At 27.6% G+C, this 26,123-nt stretch overlaps 1 protein-coding gene across 1 annotated transcript; it reads right to left on the reverse strand.

Moving 5' to 3' along the window:
• Positions 1-1,314: 1,314 nt before the first annotated feature.
• On the reverse strand, positions 1,315-7,414 carry LOC111675079 (PRA1 family protein 3). The gene is made up of 2 exons (XM_023435797.2): positions 6,796-7,414; positions 1,315-1,477 (listed from the first exon to the last, which is right to left on the reverse strand). Exons 1-2 carry the CDS (start codon positions 7,232-7,234, stop codon positions 1,338-1,340), a joined length of 579 nt encoding a protein of 192 aa, XP_023291565.1. The 5' UTR covers positions 7,235-7,414; the 3' UTR covers positions 1,315-1,337.
• Between the last annotated feature and the right edge of the window lie 18,709 nt (positions 7,415-26,123).

Below are 26,123 nucleotides of genomic sequence, written 5' to 3' on the forward strand. Positions count from 1 at the left end.
GTATTAATTCAATGTATTCTCTTTTAACTTTATTCAAACAAAAGTTATCATTAAATTCACATCTAACGAATTAAGGCTTTTTAGATTTTTATATTGTGTGGAATTGAGTTAGACAGGTCAGATATGCAGAATGTTTAAAATTAGGAATATGAACGACTTCTTTAATTTTTACATTATATTCTAATTGCTCAATTACGTTTTTGACATTAACAATATCAATATAAAGTGAAAACTGGATTTTTTATGTATTTTTCTTTTAATTGATAAGCGAGTATAAAATTTCTTACACGTTCGCTATTTAAGAGTTAATGTCCAAATTTGGATTTTCGTTATATCGGAATTTCGTTAAAGTGAGATTCGGTATAACGGGATTTGCCTGTAATTAGAATAACAGTGATATTATTCATAATTTTTCTGTATAATATGGATATTAATAATTTTCTAAAAATTTACTATAAATCAATTGTTTTTTCGAAAATATAGAAAAAAACAAACTGTCATATTACAGTGTGTACTTTTATGTTTTTAATTACGATGAAGTTAGCAAGGATCACCAGGTAAAGCTAGTTTGTTATAATATACTTAGTTTGATTTGATAAAAACTATTTTTATTTTGTAACAAGTAAAAATAAGAAATTCATTTTTATTTATTAATTATTAATTTACAGTTTTATAACACTCTTATAGAATGTTTTTTAATAATCACATTAAATTTTATTAAAAAAAAATATTACAAAAATGTCTTAGTGATATTATAAAGCAATTAGTTCTGTGTTTTAAAATAAATTCATTAATTTTCTATAAAATTTTTATAAGGAAAATCAAGTTAAAATCATATAGCATTACATGGATAAAATTATAAATACAAAGAATTTAATTATTAAAAAAATTAAAAAATATTTTAAAATTTTCCAATGTCAAATTACAGATTATTATTTATATAGAATTCATTCATATTTTACAAGAAAAAGCTATTAAGTTACAATAAGAAAAATTTATATTTCATGTTTTTTTTTTAAATATGTGCACATATTTAAAAATTAAAGAGCAAAAATGAATATTAAAAAAAGAATAACATTTAAACTAACAATACTGTTTCATATTATTTTATATGTTTATCAGTATTATTTTATGTCATTCAGAAAATTATTTTTTAGATCAATGAAAACAAATTTAATAAAATAAAAATGGCAATGTTTAATTATTCAATTTCTTTGCCAGTATAGGTATTAAAAATTACAATATACTAATATTTTAATTTTTAACAACAAAAAAATTAACACAAATTTAATTATATATTACAAAAAAGTCTTAGTTTGTTAGTCATTTTTTATAAATTAATTAAGAATATTATCTGCAGCGATATTAAAAGCATCTAAGATGATACCCATTGGAGTTGATGGATTTAAAGTCACCATTGTGTTAGTGACTTTATTTTTCAAATTTCGTAAACGCAACGATGCATGTACAAATGTCACTGGAAAAAATAATAATATAAAAATTAGTATATATGGATATAAATTGTTTGATTTTAATTTTATATTAGAAACAGAATAAACAACAAAAATGTTATAAATTAGCCATAAGTAAGTAAGTAAGTAGGTAAGTAAGTAAGTAACTAAGTAATTAAGTAAGTAATTGTAATTTAGGGCATGTAATTTAGGGCATTGATTAAAATTAAAAAAAAAAATTAATTACACATAATCGTAATTTCTAAATCTTAATTACGTCCATAAAAATAATAATATAAAAATTAGTATATATGGATATAAATTGTTTGATTTTAATTTTATATTAGAAACAGAATAAGCAACAAAAATGTTATAAATTAGCCATAAGTAAGTAAGTATGTAAGTAAGTAAGTAACTAAGTAAGTAATTAAGTAAGTAAGTAATTGTAATTTAGGGCATTCTCGAAATTGATTAAAATTAGAAAAAAAATTAAATTACACATAATCGTAATTTCCAAACTTTAATTACGTATATAAATTATTTGTAAAATAACAAGTAAAAATAAGTTTCAAACTTGTTTTTTTATGTCATTCGTCGTAAAAATAAAATAACTTAAAAAAATATTTTTTTATACACTATGGTGAAGATAGCACTATTATTTGTTTATATTAAAATACTTTTTTAATGCCATCTTTAATTTTTTCCGAGCTTTCAAGAAAACAATAAAAAAAGTCGGACACCCAATACACATGTACATACTCCGCTGTCTTGCTAACTACTAAACAAAAGAAAATACGAATGTGTGTGTTGTTAATCGAAAAATAAATTGATTCCGATGATAATCCCCTTTGATATTTTTGAGTACAAGTAAAAAAAACAGAAAACGTTAACAAAACAATGCATGTTTTATAAAAAAAGAAGACAATTGCAAATTTAATATGAAAATTAATGAAAACTTACATTATGTTTATTTTAATAAAAATTGTAATATATTTTTTTTTTTTTTTTGCAACAGCTGTTTACACTTTTGCTTTCTTGCTCAAGTTTAGACCACCTTTATTGGGCGCTTAAACAAGCAAACAAAATTAGCTGATGAAGTTTTCAAAAACAACTTTCTAAGATTAATTTTAATTTAATTTCTGATCCTTCACGTAGAGATTGGCCCTAAATAATATTTTTAAATAACACCTAAACAATAAATACCAATTGTATGTTAAATCCGTTGACAAACATAACTAATGCTCTGTGTATTAGTTATTTAGATTATGTTATAAATACAAAGAAAATAAATTATTTATACACATTCATGTTTATTTTTTATTTTTTTTTTTTTTTTGTAAAACTATCAATTTCATTGGAAAAACTACGAAGTTTTTTTACTACTATAAGTAACTATTACATTTGCATATTATTTTATTTTTAAGATTTTTATTTTTTATTTTTAATATCATTATATATAGTTTAATTGGCCTATGAAGGCTTTTATATTACTCTGTTTGGATAAAAAAATAAAAAATGGGGCTTCAAAAACAACTTCAAAAAGGTATTCAAGTGTTTCAGAAGAAGGTTGAAGGTTAAATAATTAAATGATAAAGTATTACAGCTTGAGAAACAAAATGATGTTCTCTAATGATCTATACTAGAGACTGTATTATGTCTAGTGTTTTTAAAACCAACCTAATATTTCTTAGAGAGGTTATTGGTGGTCGGGTGGTCAAATTATACCTTTCCCGGAAAATGTGGGAGGAAAAGAAAATAAAAAAAATATGTTGCTACTGTTAAAAGTGTAAAACTATCTGGTTCGAGTAATTCATTGCAACCTTCAAGTTATATTTAGTAGTAGTAGTCTTATTAATTTTATTTTATTATTTAAAACAATTTTAGTTAATATAATATTCATTTGCAATTTTTATATAAATTTTGTTTTATAGGGCCTTAAAAAATTTATTAATTTTCTGGTAAAAAGTAAGATCTTATTCAATTGATAATTATATAATTTAAATTGCGTTAGAAAGTTCAAGGTGAAGGTAGATTATAGATCAACAGAATTTGGTGTCTTTGTGTGTATTTTTGTTGAAATTAATTTTGATTGGTGCGGTTTATCTTCCTTATAGTGGGAATGATAACGTAAGGTTGCGGAGGAATGGTATAGTTGTTAACTACTATAATGTTTTTATAGTGGGTCATTTTAATAATAACCTGTTTAATCATCTAATTCCTATGTAGTCCATTCTTAATGTAGGAGTTTGGATCTTTTCTGTGTACATTAATATACACATTTTGATCTTTCGAGTTGTTCTACATCTTTATAAGATTTCTTTTATTGATGTTACACACGGAATGACAATGTTATATATACCGATTATCACCGCTGATGGTGGTGGAGTATATAATAAGAATGACAGAGTCAACTTTACAAAAATCAACTTTTTTCGTTTGAGTTTATGATGCCTTTTCTTACGAATCTACATGAAATATAAAAATCTATTTAGTAGTAGAAGGCAAAAAATATTTTAATTTATTTCTTACTAACATACGAAAATACAAACGATTTCATTTTGATGGAAATAATATTTTAAACATTTTTATCCAATTTGAAATATAAAAGTCAAATATCTGAATGTAGGTGTCTAGTGTTTAAAATATAAAGTATCTGTTAAATTTTTTTATGTAATTAAAAAAAAATTTTAAAATTATATTATTTACGATATTTTTCGTGTATATTATAAGTTTGTATACGTTAATAAACAAAAAGCAATGTCTTATGAAAAATGTACCAAAAATAGATACAATTTTAACCCCTTAAACGTCCGAATATCCAAAAAGTACATAGATTTTCTTAAGTTATGAATAAGTCAAAAATATTTTTTGGTATGTTCACTGGTTAAAGAGATACATTGGGTGCAAAGAAGTACCAAAATACAGTTTTTACCAGTTTATTATTTTAAATTTAACACAAAAAATCCAAAAAAGTAAAAATATTTAAAAATCTTCTTGATTTTAAGATAGGTCATTATTTGGGAATTAAAAGTAATTTTTGTTAAAAAGTCCTCTATAATATTAAAACGTAATAGTATTAACGTTAACGTGTAAGTCATAAGAAAAGGTAAATAATATAAAAAAGTTTTAGGTTTTCCCATTTTTAAAATTTGTTTTATGTTTTTGGGTTAGATTTTTTAAATTTTTAACTTGTGTTAAATTTAACTTTAAAATTATTTTTCCTGCTTATCAATTTTTCATGTTTATATATATTATATAAAAGAAGTTAAATAACTTTAATTAGAGATACTAATAATCAAATTCCTAGAAAAAATTATTCTCAATACAAAATAAAGTCGTTTCTATTATTTTTTCCACCACTGTATATAAACTTAAAATGTCTATAACTGAAGAACTAAAAAATTTTGAGCAAAAGATAATAGAATTCCTTGAACTGAAAAGTTTATAATTGCTAATTTTTTCCAAATTTCAGAATAATACCCAATGTACAGTATTGTTCTAAACCTAAGCTTTTTTTGGCATTGTATACAAAGTGATATATTTTCTATTTGATTTGATTTATTAAAAATTATATTATTGATAATAATTATATTATGTGTTTACATAATAATAACAACAACAAAAATTTAATTCCATTTGGCTGTGAATTATAAGAAAATAATAACTGAATTAACTCCATAAATAGCTGTTCGAAACTTAAGCAACTTTTTGATCTTCTTATAAAATCTTCGGTCCTTTTGAGTTCCAAACACCTTTATGGAATAGATTAGTTTCTAGCGTAGTTCGTAATGAATCCCAAGCGGATTTTAAGCCATTCGCAAGCTGCAATGTTTTCTAAAACTGTGAGTTTAGACCCAGCGCTTCAGAATGCCGAACAGCATATCTAAGTGACTTGAGACTCGGAAGATTTTGATGGCCAATCAAATAATTTGGGTCCCATTAATCGATAACTTCTCTAAAACCAAAGGTTTTGGTTCATTATCATGCTAAAAACCGCAATGAAGTAAGTTGTTCTGTTCGTTGTTCTCAATCATATTGTTGTCGAAAAACGTCCCAAGAAGAAAAACAATACAACTCTGTTTGTGTTTCACCATCAGGACTAACCCTTCTCTTAAAAAAATATTGCTACACCCTTAAATTTTTGCTCACCATTCATTATTGGGCCTTCACTAAAAGAATATGTTATAGTATTTCCTTCAGCCTTTGGGCCATACATACTCTGTCTGAATTTAAGAAGAAAAATGTGGATCGGTTTATAAATAAAACTGTTTTTTATTAGCCTTGCATATTCTATTTCAATATCCTACTTAAAATTGTACAGAATTTGTAAACAAATTTCTTTAAGTAAACTATGTGCCATATCACTGCGGGATTCATATGCGGTTACATGATCGTACATTAAAGGCTTAAAAAACATGGAAGTTAAACAATTAAGGTTGTGGGGAAGATTTTTGGTGAGTAGAGAAAGTCGTGATGTTGAAATTCAAATAAAATTGGATTGTTTTACTTTCTGGGACATTTTTGGCCAACAAAATGAACCATAGGATTAAGTACATTGAACAGAACAACTTACTTTATTGCGATTTTCAGCATGATAATGAACCAAAGCCTTTTGAAAAGTTGATCTAAGAGTAGTTATCGAGTAATGGGACCCAAACTCTTTGATTGTCCATCAAAATCGCCCGACTCAAGTCCGCTAAAATCCGCTTGGGATTCATTACAAACTACACTTGTAACTAATCTATTCCATAATGGTGTTTGGAACTCAAAAGGACCGAAGATTTTATAAGATCAAAAAGTTGCTTAAGTTTCGAACAGCTATTTATGGAGTCAATTCAGTTATTATTTTCTTGTGTAATTCACAGCCAAATGGAATTAAACTTTTGTTGTTGTTATTATAATTTAGACACATATTTTTATTATTATCATTAATATAATTTTGAATAAATCAATTAAAATAGAAAATATAGCACATTGTATACAATGCCAAAAACAAGTTGCTTAGGTTTCGAACAATACTGTATGTATATTAGTTACATAGCCTATGAACTAAAAAATAGGGAAGTTCTACTTTAGTGTTGGAGTTACTTTATGAATGTCGCCAAATATGTACTTTTTACATATGAAATGGTAATAAGTAAAAAATTTACGTTCAGAAGTGGTATTTTAATCAAAGCATACTTATTACTTTGAAATGATTATTATTATGATACTTTGGAACCAATCACTGGCTAATTTTTCGGGTCAATAAAATAATTTTCATGTCTTATAAAATAAAAACTGGTTTAGGGATCTAGGTTTTTAAACTATAATATATTATTTTATTAATGTATATTGTACTTACAAGAAAATGGTAGAAGTAACGTGAAACTTGTTAGCAAAACTGCATCAATCCAATGAAGCAACATATACCCGATTAAAAGCGCGCCGGCTAGGAAATACCATTTTTGATTTGGATTGATGGCGTTGCGTAGTTGTACTCCAACAAGCCATATTTTACCACTGAAGAGGTGCAAAATTATAGCGATGACAATGGCTTGAACCAAAAGGCCGCATATAATTTTGAGCGGATTAAATATCATCATCAGTGCGTACACAGAGAAAAATATTAAAAAATAATTTGTCTGATAATAAAGTAGATTTTTAACCACGCGATTTCCCCATTTGTCGTAATCCTTAAGATTAGGCAGCTGGAAACGAGCGGAGCCTAAAATAAAGTCATTTAAGGTACGCAATGGAGGTATCTCTAAGTTTTGTATAACATCCGATGAATCAGTAGTCATTGTAGCCTTTTCGATATAACTTAGTCTGAATGCGAAATAATATGTAAGAAGTTTTTTAAAAACTGATTTCTTATTATAAAATTTACGAACAAAACACAATTCTTGCAATTTCTAGTTCACGTATTATACGAATGATTCACAATCTGACGCCGCACACTAGATTAATTTAAAAATTTGTGCGTCTGTTAACAATGTTGCAAACCCTCTTTTAAAGAAAAACCGCCAACTTGTTAAAAAACGCAGAACTATTTTTTTCTACATTATACCACGTTTCCACGTGATTTAAAAATCTGGGTAATATTTTATTTGAAATACTTGAACGTATTCAGAGCAAATAACAATTTTTTTAATGCCGAAGAAATATATTATTGGTAATGTGTTTATTAGTTAAAAAATTTTAATTTTGTACTTTTTTATTAAATGTGTCTATTTCCCTTATAGATGTTAATATTATATATTTATCAAATTATAATATTATATATTATGATACAAAATTTTCAAAAAAGTAAAAAAATAAGAATATTTTTTTACTGTAAAGGGGAAAATTAAATACAGTTCAACATTGTTGTGTTGTTAAAATCACAATCACCTCTGCAGGTTTTTTGGTACTAACATTTTTTTTAATTTTCCCTATATTCGCTTCTTTGGAAGTTCTTTCTTACCTGCTTTTATTCGGATTTTTTTAAAAAATATGTTACTTCATTGTCATAAACCGATTGTCTGTAACCGATATTATTTATCATGATAACAATTTGACGTTTATCATAATAAAAATTTGTCTAGACATTGGGAAAGCAAATCTTGTTAAAAAAACATATCCACTATATTCGCTCAAAATGCCTGGCATAATTAAAATTCATTTAAGACATTATGATTATTATAAAAATTTTGAAATTAAACTGCACTTTTTGATCATTAATTAATTCTAACATGAATTTCAATTTTGATTACTATAGCAATAAACTTCATGTTCATCATTATTCACCAATTTTAAAATGTACAAAAACAAAATTCTATAAACGTTTTTCAGTAAAATTACGTTTGTTATCAAGACAACATTTTCTAAACAATTGCTAAGACAACAAGATGCTATAACGCTTAAAATCCCTATAAGAACAGTGACAGTCATTTGACCGGTCAATTGACTGACTCTACTGAGAATGTATCCATCATTGCGTAGAACAAAACTCCCATCACTTTCTTAAGGGCAATATGTAAAAAGTGATGGAATCATTTGTGTACATGTGATGTTGCATCACCCTCACACTTATGAATTCGATAGACTTTAAAACATATATTTTTGCTGCTCACTCTATTGTTGCTTACAAATCAAGGGTGATGGAAATGTTAATCACGATTGAGTAATCATTCTTTATGGATATATCCATCACAGTTGACCAATCACACTTGATGAATTTATCCGTTAAATCTGACGGCTATACCAATTTATAATAAAACACAATTTATTAACATTTTAAGATGTATATTTTTTTTTAATTTTATTAATATACGTAGTAAGCATATACATAAATTAACTATCATTTTACCATTTTACATACTTCACAGAATGTAAAATCCTCTTATGCTCCTTTTAATTTGTGGAAATAAATTGTCTGTAAAGAAATACATATAAATATTGAAATATAAAAATTAAAAGTAAATATGTATTCATATTACCACAGATAGAATAAACTCCGAAGTGTATATTCTCAGCTTCACTTCCTGCACCGTTTTTTAATTCAGTTTATAATAAATCTATTTACTTTTAATAATTTTAGTCTTAAATTTTTTAATTTTTCTTTTCTTGATCTTTGGCTTTCACGGAAATAATTAATTTATACGACGGAAAACACAGTAACAGTCAGATGTAGTTGTTACACTCTTTCATATACAAATGAAACCCTTTATCACACATTGTGTACATCAACAGTAATTTTACCGGTCATTTGAACGTCATTATTGATGGAATTATCCATTAACTATTTTTTTTAGCAAATTTTTAAAGAAAAATGTTGCAAGTGTATTAGTAAAATCATTTTGTATGTGTTAGTTTCGGTCATACATTTCTTGTAGGGATGCCAACTGTACCAGCCAATTTTTATCATGATAACAATTTGACGTTTAGCTTAACATAATTATTTCTAATATAGATAAGGTTTCACAATCAAATGTATATCGTAACACCTTAATTCAAAAACGTAATTCTTTGACTTGATGAAATGCCGACTTTTCAAATTTTTTTGGCTTTTATGAATTTTTGAATTTTATCGACCTTTTCCAAAAAAAAATAAATATTTGAATGCAATAATAAAAAAGTCAAAAACGAAATATAAAATTCGTACAGGTAGAAACTTTCAGTTAGAATAAAATAAGTGATGTATAAGTTATGTCAAAAAACACAATATACGTAAAGCAAAATAATGAGGAATTACAAATGTTTCAGTTTTTTTTTTAATTAAATATAAAAAATATTTTACTTGATTTAAATGCGTGTGAACAAATAAATAATTTGAATAACAATAACAATACATAACAAAAGAACGTGGGTTACAACAATTACAAAATCTTTGGTAATGAAAATCAACGACTTTTGGATTGTCGGGGATGCCACTTGCAAAAAATTTGACGTTTCAAAGGTATTTCAATACAGAGTAAAAATTTTAGAAATTTTCTGCAAGAAGATGTTAGTGATAAACAAACAAAATTAAAGAAAAACCGTTTTTGATATACTACTGTTATCGAAATCCAGGGATGCCAATTGCGAAAAATTTGAAGTTTCTATAATCTATCAATACAAAGTAAAAATTTGTGAAAAAACTGACAAATTTAGGATTTATGAAAACGGTAAACGGTTTCGACAACTTCGTGTAAGATACGTTTTTTATAATTAAGAAAGACCAAAATACGGTTCTGATAATGTATTATCAGAACCGTAAATTTAGTTAAAAATTGAACTGTTGGCTATCTCTATTTTTTAAATCGTTTGTTTACTTTTTTTGATTAATATTATGTAGGAGTTATTACTGCGGTTGATTTACAAACACCTTAATAATGAAATTAAATTAATGGGTGCGGATAATTTTTGTACATCAACCCAACAAGAACAGTGACAATCATTTGATCGGTCATTTGACTGGCACTACTGATGTATTATTTCTATCACAGCGTAAAGCAAAGTTTCTATCAGTTTCTTAAGGCAAATGGACAAAAGTGATGGAAACATTTGTGTACATGGGATTTTCCTTCTCCCTTGCATTTATGAATTCTATCGACTTTAAAACATATATTTGAGCTGCTCACTCTTTTGCTTTTTACCCATCAAGGATGATGGAAATGTTAGTCACGATTGACTAATCATTCTTTATTGATATATCCATCAGAGTTGACCAATCACACTTGATGAATTTATCCGTCAAATCTGACGGCTATACCAATTTATAATAAAACACAATTTATTAACATTTTGAGATATATATTTTTTAATTTTATTAATATACATAGTAAGCATATACATAAATTAACTATCATTTTACCATTTTACATACCTCGCAAAATGTAAAATCCTCTTATACTCCTTTTAATTTGTGGAAATAAATTGTCTGTAAAGAAATATATATAAATATTGAAATATAAAAATTAAAAGTAAATATGTATTCATATTACCAAAGATAGAATAAACTTCGAAGAATATATTCTCAGCTCCACTTCCTGCACCGTTTTTAAATTCAGTTTATAATAAATCTATTTACTTTTAATAATTTTAGTCTTAAATTTTTTAATTTTTCGCTTCTTGATCTTTGGCTTTCACCGAAATAATTAATTTATAAGACGGAAAACACAGTAACTGTCAAATGCAGTTGTTACACTCTTTCATATGTAAATGAAACCCTTTATTACACATTGTGTACATCAACAGTCATTTTACCGGTCATTTGAACATCATTATTGATGGAATTATCCGTTAACTATTTTTTTTAGCAATTTTTAAAGAAAAATGTTGCAAGTGTGTTAGTAAAATCATTTTGTACGTGTTAGTTTCGGTCATACATTTCTTGTAGGGTAAGTAGTGCGTTTGAAATCCGTGTATGTCACTTGCGAAAAATTAGACAATTCTAGGGTCTTTCAATATAAAGTGAAAATTTTGAGGAAATAACTTTATGTAGGATATGTTTTTATTTATGTCCAATATATTCACAATACTTAAATATAATAAAAGAGCAATATTAAATTAGGATCCCAAGTTGTTGCTCAAATCATATGTGATAAAAAAAAAATAAATTTATTTAAAAATTGAATTGCTGACAGCTTTTCGAAAAAGTCCACATATTTGCAGTCATATGTTTACCCTTTTTGTTGATAAAAATTGTGCACTTGCTAATACTGATTTTCACACACATGTGTAAATGATGAAAAAATGTTGTTGAATGCGATTTATAAAAGTTATTAAGTTAAATTCCCTACAAGTATGACCGTAACTAACACATACAAAATGATTTTACTAACACACTTGCAACATTTTTCTTTAAAAATTGCAAAAAAATAGTTAACGGATAATTCCATCAATAATCACGTTCAAATGACCGGTAAAATGACTGTTGATGTTCACAATGTGTGACAAAGGGTTTCATTTGCATATGAAAGAGTGTAACAACTGCATTTGACTGTTACTGTGTTTTCCGTCTTACAAATGACGGTCACCGTTCTTGCAGGGTAGATATTCTTGTGGAAAACCGTTTTCGTTTTTAGAAACCGCTCATTTCACTTGTTGCTGAAAGAACCTAGAAACGTCTAATTTTTCGTAAGTGACATCCCCGGATTTTTATTGAACTATCGAAACCCGTTTTCCGTTTGCAAAAATCGCTAATTTTGTCTGATTTTTTTCACTAACAACTTTTTGCCGAAAATCTAAAAATTATTCATTTAGTATTTATAGACCACAGAAACGTCTAATTTTTCGAAAGTGACATCCCCGCTTTTCGATAGAACTAGTTATTCACTATCGAAATCCCTTTTCCGTTTTCAGAAACCGCTAATTTTGTCGGATATTTTCACTAACAATACCTTTGTGATTGTTTTGTTTATATTTTTTGTTATTGTTGAGAAGCAAGTGCTTTTGTTATGTATTGTTATACCAACAACAACATTCTTTTACATATGTTTAAATAAAAGAAGTTATCAAGTGGTTGATTTTCAAATATTTATTTGTTCACATGTGTTGTAAATTTATTCGGCAACTTCAGTTCATCGCCATTTTGTTTTTTTAATTCATTAATTTGTAATTTTTGCAAGATTTGTGTGTGTATATTACAATAATACGTTTGTTACGTTATTTTAAGAAATTAAGTTATATAATTTCAATTTATTTGCATTTTTTGTTTGATCAATGAAAACATACTGTTGTATCGTGTGACCGGTGTATAAACTAAAAAAACTAAAGTTTTATACTTTTTGACCTTTTTCTACATTTCGACCTTTTTTATTGACGATAGTCGAGTTGTCGGCTTTTAGAATAAAATATATAGTCGACTTAGACTTTTGACTTCTTCTACAAAAATATCACGAACATAAGGAAAACAAACCAACGAAAAAAATACCGTTATTAAAACAACCCTTCAATAAAACAGCAAATCCTTACAGCTGTTTTTGATTGATGTGTGGTGAGTTTCTGAAAAAAACGTAAACAAATAAAAGAAAAACAAATTACTAACCAAATTCATTTTGCTGTAAAAAAAATTTTGTTGATGTGAACGATGAAATCCAGTAGAAAGTAATGCCATCCGATTTCTATATGTGCAACTTAAAGTTCTATATAGATTTTTATCATGCATAAGATCGTCCGATAGCAGTTATAAATCATTTTCTAAATAATGCCGTAATAACTTTCTTTTTAAAAGGTTTGTTGTTATATTACACCCCCTAAAATTATGAAATCCACAAAATAATGTATGCTATCCAATTTCTACGCTTCCAAATTGAAGTTCTATACAGGTTTTAATCGTGCACAATATCGTCTGATAGCAGTTATATTTTATTTTCTACATACGGCCTTTTAATAAAAAACATTTTTTTGTTTTTTATTAAAAGGCATTCTGTAACTATATAGTCTCAAATATATTAATATTTTATAAGATTTGCTCCATTCCACATTTATATACATATTTTAATTGATCAAAAATAATGTTTTAATATAAATAATGCAAGTCATCTGTTTGAAACCTTTCCACGTGCATAAACACACATTATAAATGTAAATAATGAATACCTGTTTTTGAGTGTGTTCCACGTGCAGTAACATATATTTGTAAACAAAAATTACTCACCACACAAATATTATAATTTGATAAAACAACTGTAACGGTTTGTTTTTGACTTTCTTTCCACTTTTTTAAAATTTTCGACTATTTTTGACTTGTTTCTACAATTTTCGAGTTTCTATGTTCTAACCAAAGTAAATTAATAAAGTAGCGACATCTCTTATTGTATAACAACATCTACAACAAACACATGTATTTTGTTTTTAAATTAATCTAAGAATGTGTCAAAATAAAATTTAAGAAAATTTCCTTTAACAACAAAGTGAACAAAACATAAATATAAAATATTACTTTAAAGTTGAAAATATTAAGGATTTAATTATATTATTATATATTATACAATTTATAACACTTTTAAACTACTTTAAAACCACTTTTAATTAATTTTTTCAACTTTTCACAAATTTTAACAAATGTTAACAATTTTCAAAACAAACTTTGACAACTAATTTTATTTTTCTATGGAAATTATAGTTAAAAAAATAGTCAGCTGTTCAAGTGATGCTACTTTATTAATTTACTTTGGTTCTAACATGCTTTTCCTCTGGGACTGGTCACAATAAGTCAAATTTGTGCACAAAGTACAAAAGTTGAAACAAGATATATTAATTATAAGGTAGTGTTATCAGAACAGCTGATCGTTTTTTGCTACTATGTTCATTTTTCGCCGTGGTGTAAAATTAATGTCAAACTTTGTTTACATTTTGTAAATGTCAAACTTTGTTTTAATTTTGGAAATGTCAAATTTGTGATTAAAGACAAAATTTATGTTGTTAAATTCGTTTATGTTTTAAAACCAATAATAATACTACACGAAATTAGTTTTATTTTTAAAAACATCAAATTAAATTACAAACAGATCCAAATTTATAAACATTTTTTGTTTAACAAAAATTGGCTTTGATATATTTGTCAGCTGTTTTTGACATTTTTCCCTGACAGCCAATTCGCCTTCAAGTGCAGGCACAATGTCAAACTACATATAAAAAAAATATAACCAATTCGCTCGGTATTCTGAATTCGCCGATAACTCTACCTTATAAAATTAATATACCTTGAGTTGAAATATATTAAAGTTTGGCGTACTAAAATTAAGAGAAAATAAGGAGTAAAAACTACCAAATTAGTTTGTCGTTTTTGTTGTGTTTAATTGTGATTTGTGTGTATGTAAAAACATTTTCAAATGCGAAAAATATTTTATATTGAATATTTTTTTAAATTTTTAAAACATTTAATTATCTTTTCATAATTTATCAACGCAACGATTGGGCATCACTTTTTTGCGTTGCGTAGCTGTCAGTTGTAGTTCGTAGTAAAGTATTCTACAAGGCGAATTCATACAAGGTGGTGGCAGTTCTGCAACAACATTTTACATGTATTTTGTTTTTGCATTTGGTTTAACTTACGATAAAAATATATTCTGAATTGAATAATGTTTGTTTCAAACGAAAATTCTATTTCGGCATATTAATTTGCAAAATTTAAGTGCGTGCCTGATATCAAATAAGACTTATTTTTTTTTGTGAAAAATAAACATAAAAAGGAACATAATCACGAAAAAATTATATTACAAATGAATGTATTTTTGTTGGAAATGGATATTTCTACTTTTTAGTTAATCTCTTCATCTACATAGTGTTTATATAAAACAATATTGTTCAATTTGTTAGCATTTAATAGATGAATTAACAAGCTGCCGCTGCAGCTTATTATTATTTATTTTTTAGTTAATCACGTTATATAAACAATATTAATATAAAATAATATGATTAATATGTTAACATTAAATAGAAAAAGAATATTTTCTAAAATAAAATGTTTGCAAGCATTTGTATGCAATTATATCATTATTTAAATAAAATTATATGTGTTTAAGAGATGCTTGAGATTTAAGATTTATTATTGAGTGATTTAAAATATATAAGAAGTTTTTCTCCGTTTAATAGAAATTTTTTAAATATAAAAATGTAAACAATATTAAACTTTGACAGCTACGTAAACCGGGCGAATTAAGAAAAATATTATCAGCTAATTATATAATACCGCCCTGTATGAATTCGCCTTGGTATTTTATGATCAATTTTAACTGAGGTGACATTTTGCAGGGTTTTTTTCCATTCTTTTTTAAATGCCCATCGTAAAATAATGAACGTTTAGCCAAGCGCAGAAAGAGAGACTGTTATCGTAGTGGTGAGCAGTGTTACCACAACAATTTTTACAAAAATTCAAATAAAAAATAGCCAAATTAAGAAAAAAGTAAACAAAATTATTCTTATTTGTCTCATTTTTACATTTGGACATTAAAATAACCAATTCATTTTCTGAAGTGGAATTGTAACTAAGTAAAATTTCGTCGATAAACTGGTTTTATGAAGACAGTTTTCTGTAGGGGATGTTATATGAGACGTATGGTCAATAAAATCTGACAGAGATATTTTAGTCCTTTAAAACATGATTATGTTGAATTTTGTTGCTATATTGCAGTACATTATGAGCTTTAAAGTCATTATATACCGATCCTCATAAACTTTGACAAATACATTTCCAAATAAACTTTTTCATATTGAATTTCATCGCTATACATGTATTTTTAAGCAATATAGTAATTTTCTGAATAGGGCATAATATGGGGGTTAGGTGAAATTGTTGACCGATATTTAGCAAGCAAACTGGGTCAACGAAAAATATTTTTGCAAAATATTTCAGTTTTACATTCATAACTTCAGCAATATTTGTAAACTTAATCTATCCAAATTATCCGACAAAGTTGCAATTATACTTTAAATTAAATTTGGAGAACATAATTTACTAAGTACGTAGACTATTCCCACCAAATTCCATAAAAATCGAAATACGAAATACAGTCTACTTCGTTTTTTCATATAAGCACCGCGAGCTCATTACATAAAAAGTTCCTATAGAAATATTAACGAAAGGACGTACGAGTTTGAATCGACCCAAAAAGCAATTTTAAGTTCATGGATGCACCAAAAGGAGAGAGAAGATCCATTATTCACGGTGTTAGATTGGCTAGTGTAAATAAAATAATATTACGGTGTTGTTATGATCATTTAATATGTGGAAAATGTATAGGTACTTTTGCTAAATCCTAAACAAATGAAGATATCGAAAAATACCTTTGTGCACATAAGTATAACCAGTAGATGTACAAATTGCAGTAATAAAATAATTTCGAATAGTAAAATAAAATCCACATATTACCAAAATTCAAAACAGTGACTATAGTTTTTGTACATAGTTGATTTAAAACTAGAGATAAAAGAAGTTTTTTTAATTTTATTTTTAGAATACATAAAAGCAAACAGCATTCAGTTCAATTGTTTGTAAAAAATAACCAAAACGAAAAAATAATTCCCATGTATACATGCAAAATAAAAATAACCAATTTTGGTTAATAATAACCAAAGTGGCAATACTGGTGTTGAGAAAATACAAAAAAAAAAAAACACTTAGAAAAAGTATTTCCTAATTACACTTGTTATGATAACAAGTAAAATGGTAAATTTGTCACATAAAACATATCCAAAGAAAAGAAAAATGTTTATTTCTTCAAAAAGATTACATTTTTTATATAAAATGTTAAAAAAAGTATTATAAATATAGTTTTTATGTATTTTTATTATTATGAATTGCTGAAAAGTTTTTGGAGTGTATGAGTTTTTGCAAGTTACTCTCTTGTTTGCAAATGATGTTGTTGTTTTTACGTATTTTGTTTGCAATTTCTGAAACAAAGCGACATCAACCTACTTTGTTGAATGCTGTCAAGCAAATAAAGATAATTTTTGTAATTTTTACGCTCTTGCAATGAGTTTTATTTTCGATCGGGTTATGTACGTGTGAATTGCCGAAAATCTTCGTAATTAGAACATTATGAACGCGTAACGCTGGTTTAGATGGAGACCAAGGCGAATTCATATATGGTGGTGTTATTCAATCAGCTGATAATTTTTTCCTTAATTTGCCTGGTTTTCCTAGCTGTCAAAGTTTGTTATTGTTTACATTTTTATATTTAAAAATGTCCGTTAAACAAAGAAAAACTTCGTTAATATTTTGAATTTATATTAATATTTCATTTAATTTAAATAATAGCATAATTGGTATGTATACATATAAGGAGTGAGATCGAAAAATTCTTAACACACCAGAAAAAAGTGCGTACTGAAATTATTAAATATTTTCAACTAAACCCAACTTGGTCTTACAAAAAGTTGGCCAAGCATACAAAGGTCTGCCGTCAAACTGTTTCCAATGTTATTAAACAGTACCGGGAGAACTTGTCAGTTGATAGAAAACCTGGTTCAGGTAGAAGGAATAAGAATAAGAAAAATATTTTTTCCATTATATGTTAACATATTACACAATATTGTTTTATATTTTATATTAAAATTGTGTAGATAACGTGATTAACTAAACAAAATCTCTTTCGGAACTCTTAATATTAAAAAACGCATATGAAGTATTTTCCCGGCTGGTGGCAGCTAACTTTTATGTTATGCTTAATTTTGAAATCTTTTAAATGTTAACAAATTAAACAATATTGTTTTATATATACACTATGTAGATAAAGAGATATACTAAAAAAAGTCTGCTCCGGAACGCTTTCTGGTCAAATATTGAAAATTACTCCGCCGGCGTAGGATTATCCATTCGCAACAAATATTCATTCATTCGTAATATAATAATTTCATGAATATGTACTTTTTTATGTTTATTTTTCACAAAAAATTAAGTTTTACTTAACTTCAGGCACTTACTTAAATTTTGCAAATTATTTTTTAATATAATAAAAACATTTTACAAAATTTTTTCATGAAGTGAATTCGCCGTACTTATGGCTTTTGACATATAAGAAAACCAAAAGCAAAAACAAAATACATGGGAAATTTTTTTGTTGCAGAACTGCCACCACCTTATCTGAATTCCCCATTGATGGAGACTAAAAAGGGGTGCGACATTTTTTTGTTAGTGTTGCCATATTTATGATTCTTACATGTTGTTCCTATTATTTTTTAATGAATGTAATGTAAATAAAATTCAAAATATTGCAAGTGGCAGCACTGAATCATGCATTCGAGTGATCGCACACGATCATAGCACTTTGAGTAGAGAATAAAAATAAAGCAAGTGCCAAAAATATGAACGCTTGACAAAAATATACAAAAAAACTCTCAATTTACGATTCGTGCTACTTTGCTACTTCCCTTTCTTCTTTACCCCCTTTGCCAACAAACTTGAGTCGCATGACTCGTGTCGCACGATGGTGTCCCCTCAACTAAAAGTTGTTTATAAAATGTATATAAAATGGCTACAAACAATGATGATAAAATCTAACTGTCAAATATTTATTAAGGATTTTGACAGCCAACGTATATCAATGTTTATGTATAAAAATTAACGGAACTAGTCGGTTTTAGTGACATTTTTGAAAAAAGCCCAATATAGAGCATTTCGAGAGGATAATAGATACAATTTTTTGTCGCCCACGCCTACTTTCGAGTGGGCGTGACTCCATTGTTTAATACATTTTTGACAATATCTCGAAAACTATGTTGTCTACAATAAAACTGATATATAAAATACGGACTTTGGGGTTTCCCGATGAATATATAAAAAATATTTTATTTATTTATATAGCAGGTCTACGGTTGCCCAGTGGGGCAGAATCGAAATTTTTTGGAAATAAATCTGGCATTTCTAAACGGCTGATCCGATCGGTATAAAATTTGGCGTGAGCGTAGCCAAGGAGTATTCGAGTTTAAGTTTTGAAGATGATCCCGCAGATGCCCCAGGGGCGGCGCTGTGGCGGCTCAAAGTAGGGTACCTACGACATGTAAAATTTTTAAACTCGTGCCATTTTTTGTTTTTCACCCAAAAACAAAGATTTCTGAATGCGCTCGACGAGATCTTGAAAAAACATGCTTGGACATACTACTTATCTCTTATAATATCCGAGTTATAGGTATTTAAAAATTTAGTGAAATGGACTTAATTTTTTCTTGTTAGTTAGACAACAAAATGTCCAATAATATACAAAAAATTTCAGATCAATATTATTTACAGATCCAAAAATATACGTTTTTTAATTTAAAAATTAAAAAAATTTTAGATTTTTGCCGTATTTTTTTTTGCCAAAAATGTGTCTTAGCTCTTTTTTAATAAAATAATTATAATTTTACAGTTTTTTAAAAGGTATCCTTCGCAGAACGCTTTGGCGTAAAAAACTCGTCCTATTTTTTGAAAATGTTGCCACTGTGTCCTTCCGAATATGACTTATTTTTTATCAAAACTTCAACTTTGGGCGACATGTTCTAAAATCCCAAAGCAGGGATAAAAAAACTGAAAGCAGTTTTGGAAACCTCAATATGCTTTCTATTTACTCCAAAAGTATTTTTCCAGCCCTGAAAGAAATGTGGACCCTATGGGCAAAAAAGTAAAAAAATCACATTTGGGGATGCCCTTAGACCTTTTTCATATTTAATTTCATATTTTTCATATTTTAGTATTAAATATGACAGAACATATTTAAATCTTATATTTACCTATTTTCTATTTGTTTGCTTATCCTTATAATTTTCAGAAATTTATAACTATTTTTTACCAAATTTTTTTCGACAGATCAATTCGTTCTGTTTCGTTTATGATCATGTAGGTAGAAATATACAGATAATAATAATTTCGATTTATTCACTAATAAGAAATATCAATGACCGAATTACAGGTTATAGTAATATAGTCCTAAATGTTAATAGGTAGACAATTCGTAGTTTTTTTACTTTGGAATACCTGAAAGAATTGGTATATAAGTAAACTTCTCAGATTTTAAGTACCATATTTAATAGATCTACAATTAAGATTATATTAAAGTACGAAGAGTTTTGTTCCATTTTATGGAGTGTATCTTCAAAAGGGCCAGAAAGAATTGAAGTCATTTCAAATTATACAAAAACTACATATAGTAGAAAAGTATACAAAACAGGAATATCAAAATTGAAAACTTTTTGATGTAAAAAGTAAGTCTGTGGATGGAAATCAAAAGAAATTTCGATTAAAATTTTCTAGTTGGATGGAAACTACTACGGAAATCTCAACTTACAACACATCAACAGGAGCGCCTACGAAGACTTATATTCAAGGTCAAAAAAAGAGGGTCACACAAAAATTTTTTTCAATCTCTAATGAGGAAATTGCTGATACATTTAACGAAATGCTGAAAAAGAAAAACCAACCTATGGATGCAGTCCATATTCCAACTATTCTTCCTAATGCATCACCAAAACGACTTAAGCGAATTGTGGAACTGGGTCTCAGTCGAAATAAGTACCAAATATTAAGGAAAGCTCTGCATGAAAAAGGACACAATATATTACCATCATACAAGGCGATTCAGGAAAAAAACAAACTATCCTACCATCACCTATTGCTGTTAATGATGTGGAAGCTTGTATTGACATATCATCTTTGCTCGAAAACACAGCATCAAAAATTGTGTCAGACTTTTCAGAAGACCAACTAAGGAAAATTCATAACTGTGATGTTGTCTTAATGTGTAAGTGGGGATGTGACGGTTTATCAGCACTTCCAGAATACAAACAAGCTTGTGAAAGTCGGACATTAGCAGACTACAAGCATCGGAAATTCATTTGAAGATATATGGATCAATACAACTCCGAGTTCAAAAAATTTTTGTAGACTCATTAAATTTGAATATATAAATGAGTCAAAGAAAACAACAAAAGATTTAGTGTAATATTTAAAAGATGAAATAAATGCACTGGAGCCCATTTGCATAAAAATAAAGGAATTCTATATTAACGTATCATGTCAGCTAAGCTTAACAATGATTGATGGAAAGGTCAGCAATGCCATAACAGAAACTTCTTCCTTCTGGAGATGCTCAATATGTAATGAGAAAAAGTCGCAATTCTCAAATAAAAACAAAAGCAGAAGTATTAATGAAGAATTCCTGTCTTTCGGAATTTCACCACTTCATGCCAGAATACGATTTTTGGATTACTTTTTACACATAGCATACGACCTCAAATATAGAAGTGTGCCAGCGAATCTTACTAAATCAACAAAAAATAATGAAGAATTGAAAGAACTTAGAGCTGCGGAAAAAAGCAGAATCCAAGAAGAATTTAAAGTTCAGATGGGATTAAACATCGACAATTCACTTCCAACTTGCGGTAGTACAAATGACGGTAATACGGCGAGAAGGTTTTTCCGTGATTTTTAAATTACTTCAAAAATAACTGGAATCGACAAGGAGTTGCTTCGAAGAGTTAACACTATTTTAATGGCACTGAATAGTAAACATAAAATTAATGGAAATCAATTTGTGGAATATACATCTAAAATTTCTAAATTACATGTATCTCTGTATCCATGGAGGGAACTAACACCAACAGTACACAAAGTATTGTGCCATGGTCAAATAATAATTGAATCGAATATTCTTCCAGTTGGAGAGTTAACAAAAGAAGCCCAGGAAGCGAGGAATCGAGATTTTAAGCAGTTCAACTATTCAGCTCAAGAAAATACTCCAGACAATCACAGAATGAAGATATTTTTAATAGTTTACTTCTATCTTCTGATCCTGTTCTTTCAACTATGCGAAAAAGATGAATTTGTTATGAAACTCTATCATCTCAAAACAAGGAAGATTTAAAGGACTTATATTACCTTCTGGATATGTATACCGATATGACAGATTATTTTATAACAAATAAGTAGTGTTAGGAATTAACTATATAAGTAAGTTGTTATAGTCTTTAATAAAATAATTAACTAAATAATTTTTAAAAATTGTCCAAATATTTTATTCAACACCAAATGTATGTTCTGTCATACTTAATACTAAAATATGAAAAAGATGAAATTAAAGGACACAGGATTAAAAAAACATATTTTTGAATGTAATTGAGATATTGGCTTGAAATTTTTTGAAAAGGGTCGAGAATTTCCATATCTAACTAAAAAATGATATTAAGGGATAAATATGGACTAAATTGTTGTAGCTATCTGCGACCCTATTAAAATTTTGATATAAATCATAGTTTTAGAAATTTAACAAATATATAATATAAGACAAAATCTTTATTTATGAACAAAACTCAATGAAATTTTCAAAGCTTGTTAAATTTGTCATTTCAAATATGAAAAGGGCATCCGAAATTCAAGTTTTTTACGCCAAAGCGTTCTGCGTAAAGATACATTTTAGAAAACTATAAAATTGTTATATATTCTTAAAGAACATTTTATTTTATTAATAAAAGAGTTAAGACACATTTTTGGCAAAAAAAAACGGCAAAAATCTAAATTTTTTTGAATTTATAAATTAAAAAACGTATATTTTTGGATCTGTAAACGATATTGCTCTTTTGTATATTATTGTATTTTTTGTATATTATTGGAAATTTTGTTGTCTAAGTAACAAAAAATTGAGTCCATTTGGTCCAAAATTACGCCCGGTATTCAGAAAAAGGCGGACCAAGATACGGTAAATTTTGTATCACTAAATTTTCAAATACCTATAACTCGGATATTATAAGAGATAAGTAGTATGTCCAAGCATGTTTTTTCAAGATCTCGTCGAGCGCTTTCAGAAAATTTGGATGAAAAACAGAAAAATGGCTCGAGTTTAAAAATTTTACATGGCGTAGGTACCCTACTTTGAGCCGCCACAGCGCCGTCCCTGGGACATCTGCAGGTTTCATCTTCAAAACTTAAATTCGAATACTCCTTGGCTACGCTCACGCCAAATTTTATACCGAACGGATGAGTCGTTTAGAAATGCCAGATTTATTTCCAAAAAATTTTGATTCTGCCCCACTGTGGGTCGGACGCAAAGATTTTTCCCTCACCGGCTTCGCTTACTAGATTTCCTAAAAAGCCGGACTACGACCAAAAGTAAGGATTTTCGCCACTATGGTATGTCCAACACCGGCTTCGCTTAATAAAGATTTCCTGAATAGACGGCCTTCGGCAAGGCGTTCTCCTCCATAAAAGTAGATTCATCTAAATATTCATCTGATAAATATTTATCTGAAGTACAAACTGATTGTAACAGTACTTGTGAATCTTCTAATTCATTGTAGGCATTTGAAATTTCATTTTCTATTGTAGTATTTAAAATAGTTTGAAACGTTTCATCCTCTTCGTGTATTTCGCAATTACCTTCTTTTACAACATTTATGTAATTAATACCCAATCGTTTCTTAAATAAACACGTAAACATAGTTGCTGTTACGCTATGGGAGTTTCCAGATCCCCTACGAATTTGACCAAAAAAGTGTTCTAAATTATCTTGACATAATCGTCTTGTTGATAACTTTTTAAACCCCTTATCTTTAAGAAAGTTATGTAATTGTTGAAGACGTTCATTATTTAAAAGCCAACCGTTTAAAAATGAAAACCTGTTAGTAATATTGTGATCATTCTTGTCTATTATTTGGATTGATTTTATCTTCTCACTAGATTCGCGTAATACTGATAATTGATTTTCAGAACCGGTGAATAATTCTTTTCCAAATTGCTTTTTTGGGTTCGAACTATTATGAACATCAAATAAATTGTTGAAAAGTAATAGATTTGCGATTTTTTTTCTATGTAAACAAACAGGAATTTTGACAGATAAGATTGTAAAAGCTGATGATCAGCTGTGCGGACGAGGCTACCTTATTAAGTGTACACTGATATAAGCGCTGTATAATTTTAAAAATTCATATTCAAAAAGCTTCGCCTTAAATGTTGCAAATCGTAAATCAAAACATTTAAGAAGTCGCACATGAAAAGGTCTTTTGTAAGCGGTTCGATTCGAATTTTTGTTCGAATTTTTATCAGAATGCAAAAATTCAAAAGTACTTCTAACATATTCAGGGCAATTAGCTATTAATACCTTATAAAAGAGCAATAACAAACCGATTTGAATATAATTCATATAAGAGCATCCCAAGAAATGTCTAACATACTCAGACTCACGATCATGCATTTTTAATTGATAGACATAACGTATTATTCTATTAAAAAGTAGTAAAAACTTATTAAACTCCTGAGCATTACATCCAGAATAAAATTCAATGCAATATAATAGGTTAGACATTTGCAAAGAATGTGCAATAGTATTTTGAATAGAAAGTGGTAAATAAAAATTTAAGGAATATAATTTCCTTAGAGTAAAATTAATTTAGAGCTCAGAATATTAATATGTTGGGAAAAAGTTAGATGTTTATCCAGCTGAATAACAAGACATTTGATGCATTCAACGAACTCAATAGGTTCTTCAACAACTGCAGTAGATAAATGCTCTTCGGAACCATGCGGTTTAAAAAACATAGCTTTAGTCTTTGCAGTGTTTATCTTCAGATTATTTCCGCTAGGGTTCTATAAATCGACTTTCGAATAATCGAACAATCGACTTTTTGTCGAAAAAAAACGAAAAGTCGAAGTCTACTATTTTGTTCCAAAAAAGTCGATAACTCGACTATCGTTTATGAAAAAAGTCGAAAAGTCGGAAAGAGTCGAAAAGTCGGAAAAAGTCGAAAAAAGTCGAAAATATTCGGAAAAAGTCGAAAATAGTCGAAAAGTCAGAAGTTGAATATAGTCGAAAAGTTGGAAAAAGTCGAAAAGTCGACTATTTATAAAATATTAAAAGTCGAAAAATCGACTTTTAATTAAATGAAAAAAGTTGAAAAATCGACTTTTAACTAAATGCAAAAAGTCGACTTTTCATAAAATGCAAAAAGTCGAAAATTCGACTTTTCATAAAATGCAAAAAGTCGAAAAGTCGACTTTTCGTGTCAACTATAGAACCTTAATTTCCGCTCATCCATTTAGAAACATTAGATAATATAAGATTTATATCACATTGAACACATCAATATGTAGATGACCACAAAATATAAGTTGTATATCATCTGCAAAGAGAAAAGTCTCAAATTCATTCATTGTTCTTCAAAATGTATATAATGTACATAATGTACATACTTAGTACTTTGAATCAAACATAGATATAATAGTTTTAATTTTGTTTAAACTATTATATGGATGCTTAAAAAATTTAATTTTATATATTTGGGTTATTATTTTAAATATATCTGACCATCTATAGTAAGAGTGCCGAATCTTATATACCAGTGGTGCCCAAACACTTACTACCATAGACTACTATAGTTTTATTTGTGTTGGTAAAGCAGCAAAGAATATAATTCAATTCAAAATAAAAGTATATTAATAAAATGACTATAAACTATAAAACTGTCAAATATTTATTATGGATTTTGACAGCCAGTGTATATCAAAGTCTATATATAAAAAACTATCAACTGTTCTCCTACACTAATTTGGCTTTCTCAAAATTTAATTGTTGTATTTCTGTGTGTATTTTAAAAACTTCGCGCACAGATCTTGCTTCGACAAGTGGTGATCAGAAACTGATTTGATTTTGTTTTTCAAGTTGAGAGCAAACCAACTGATATTGCTCATTATAAAAAGAAGTAGAATAAACCTATAATGTATAGTGTATGTGTATCAACTTAGCGTCAGCAGAATTTTCT

The sequence above is a fragment of the Lucilia cuprina genome, chromosome X (assembly GCF_022045245.1).
Source record: "Lucilia cuprina isolate Lc7/37 chromosome X, ASM2204524v1, whole genome shotgun sequence".
NCBI lineage: Eukaryota > Metazoa > Arthropoda > Insecta > Diptera > Calliphoridae > Lucilia > Lucilia cuprina.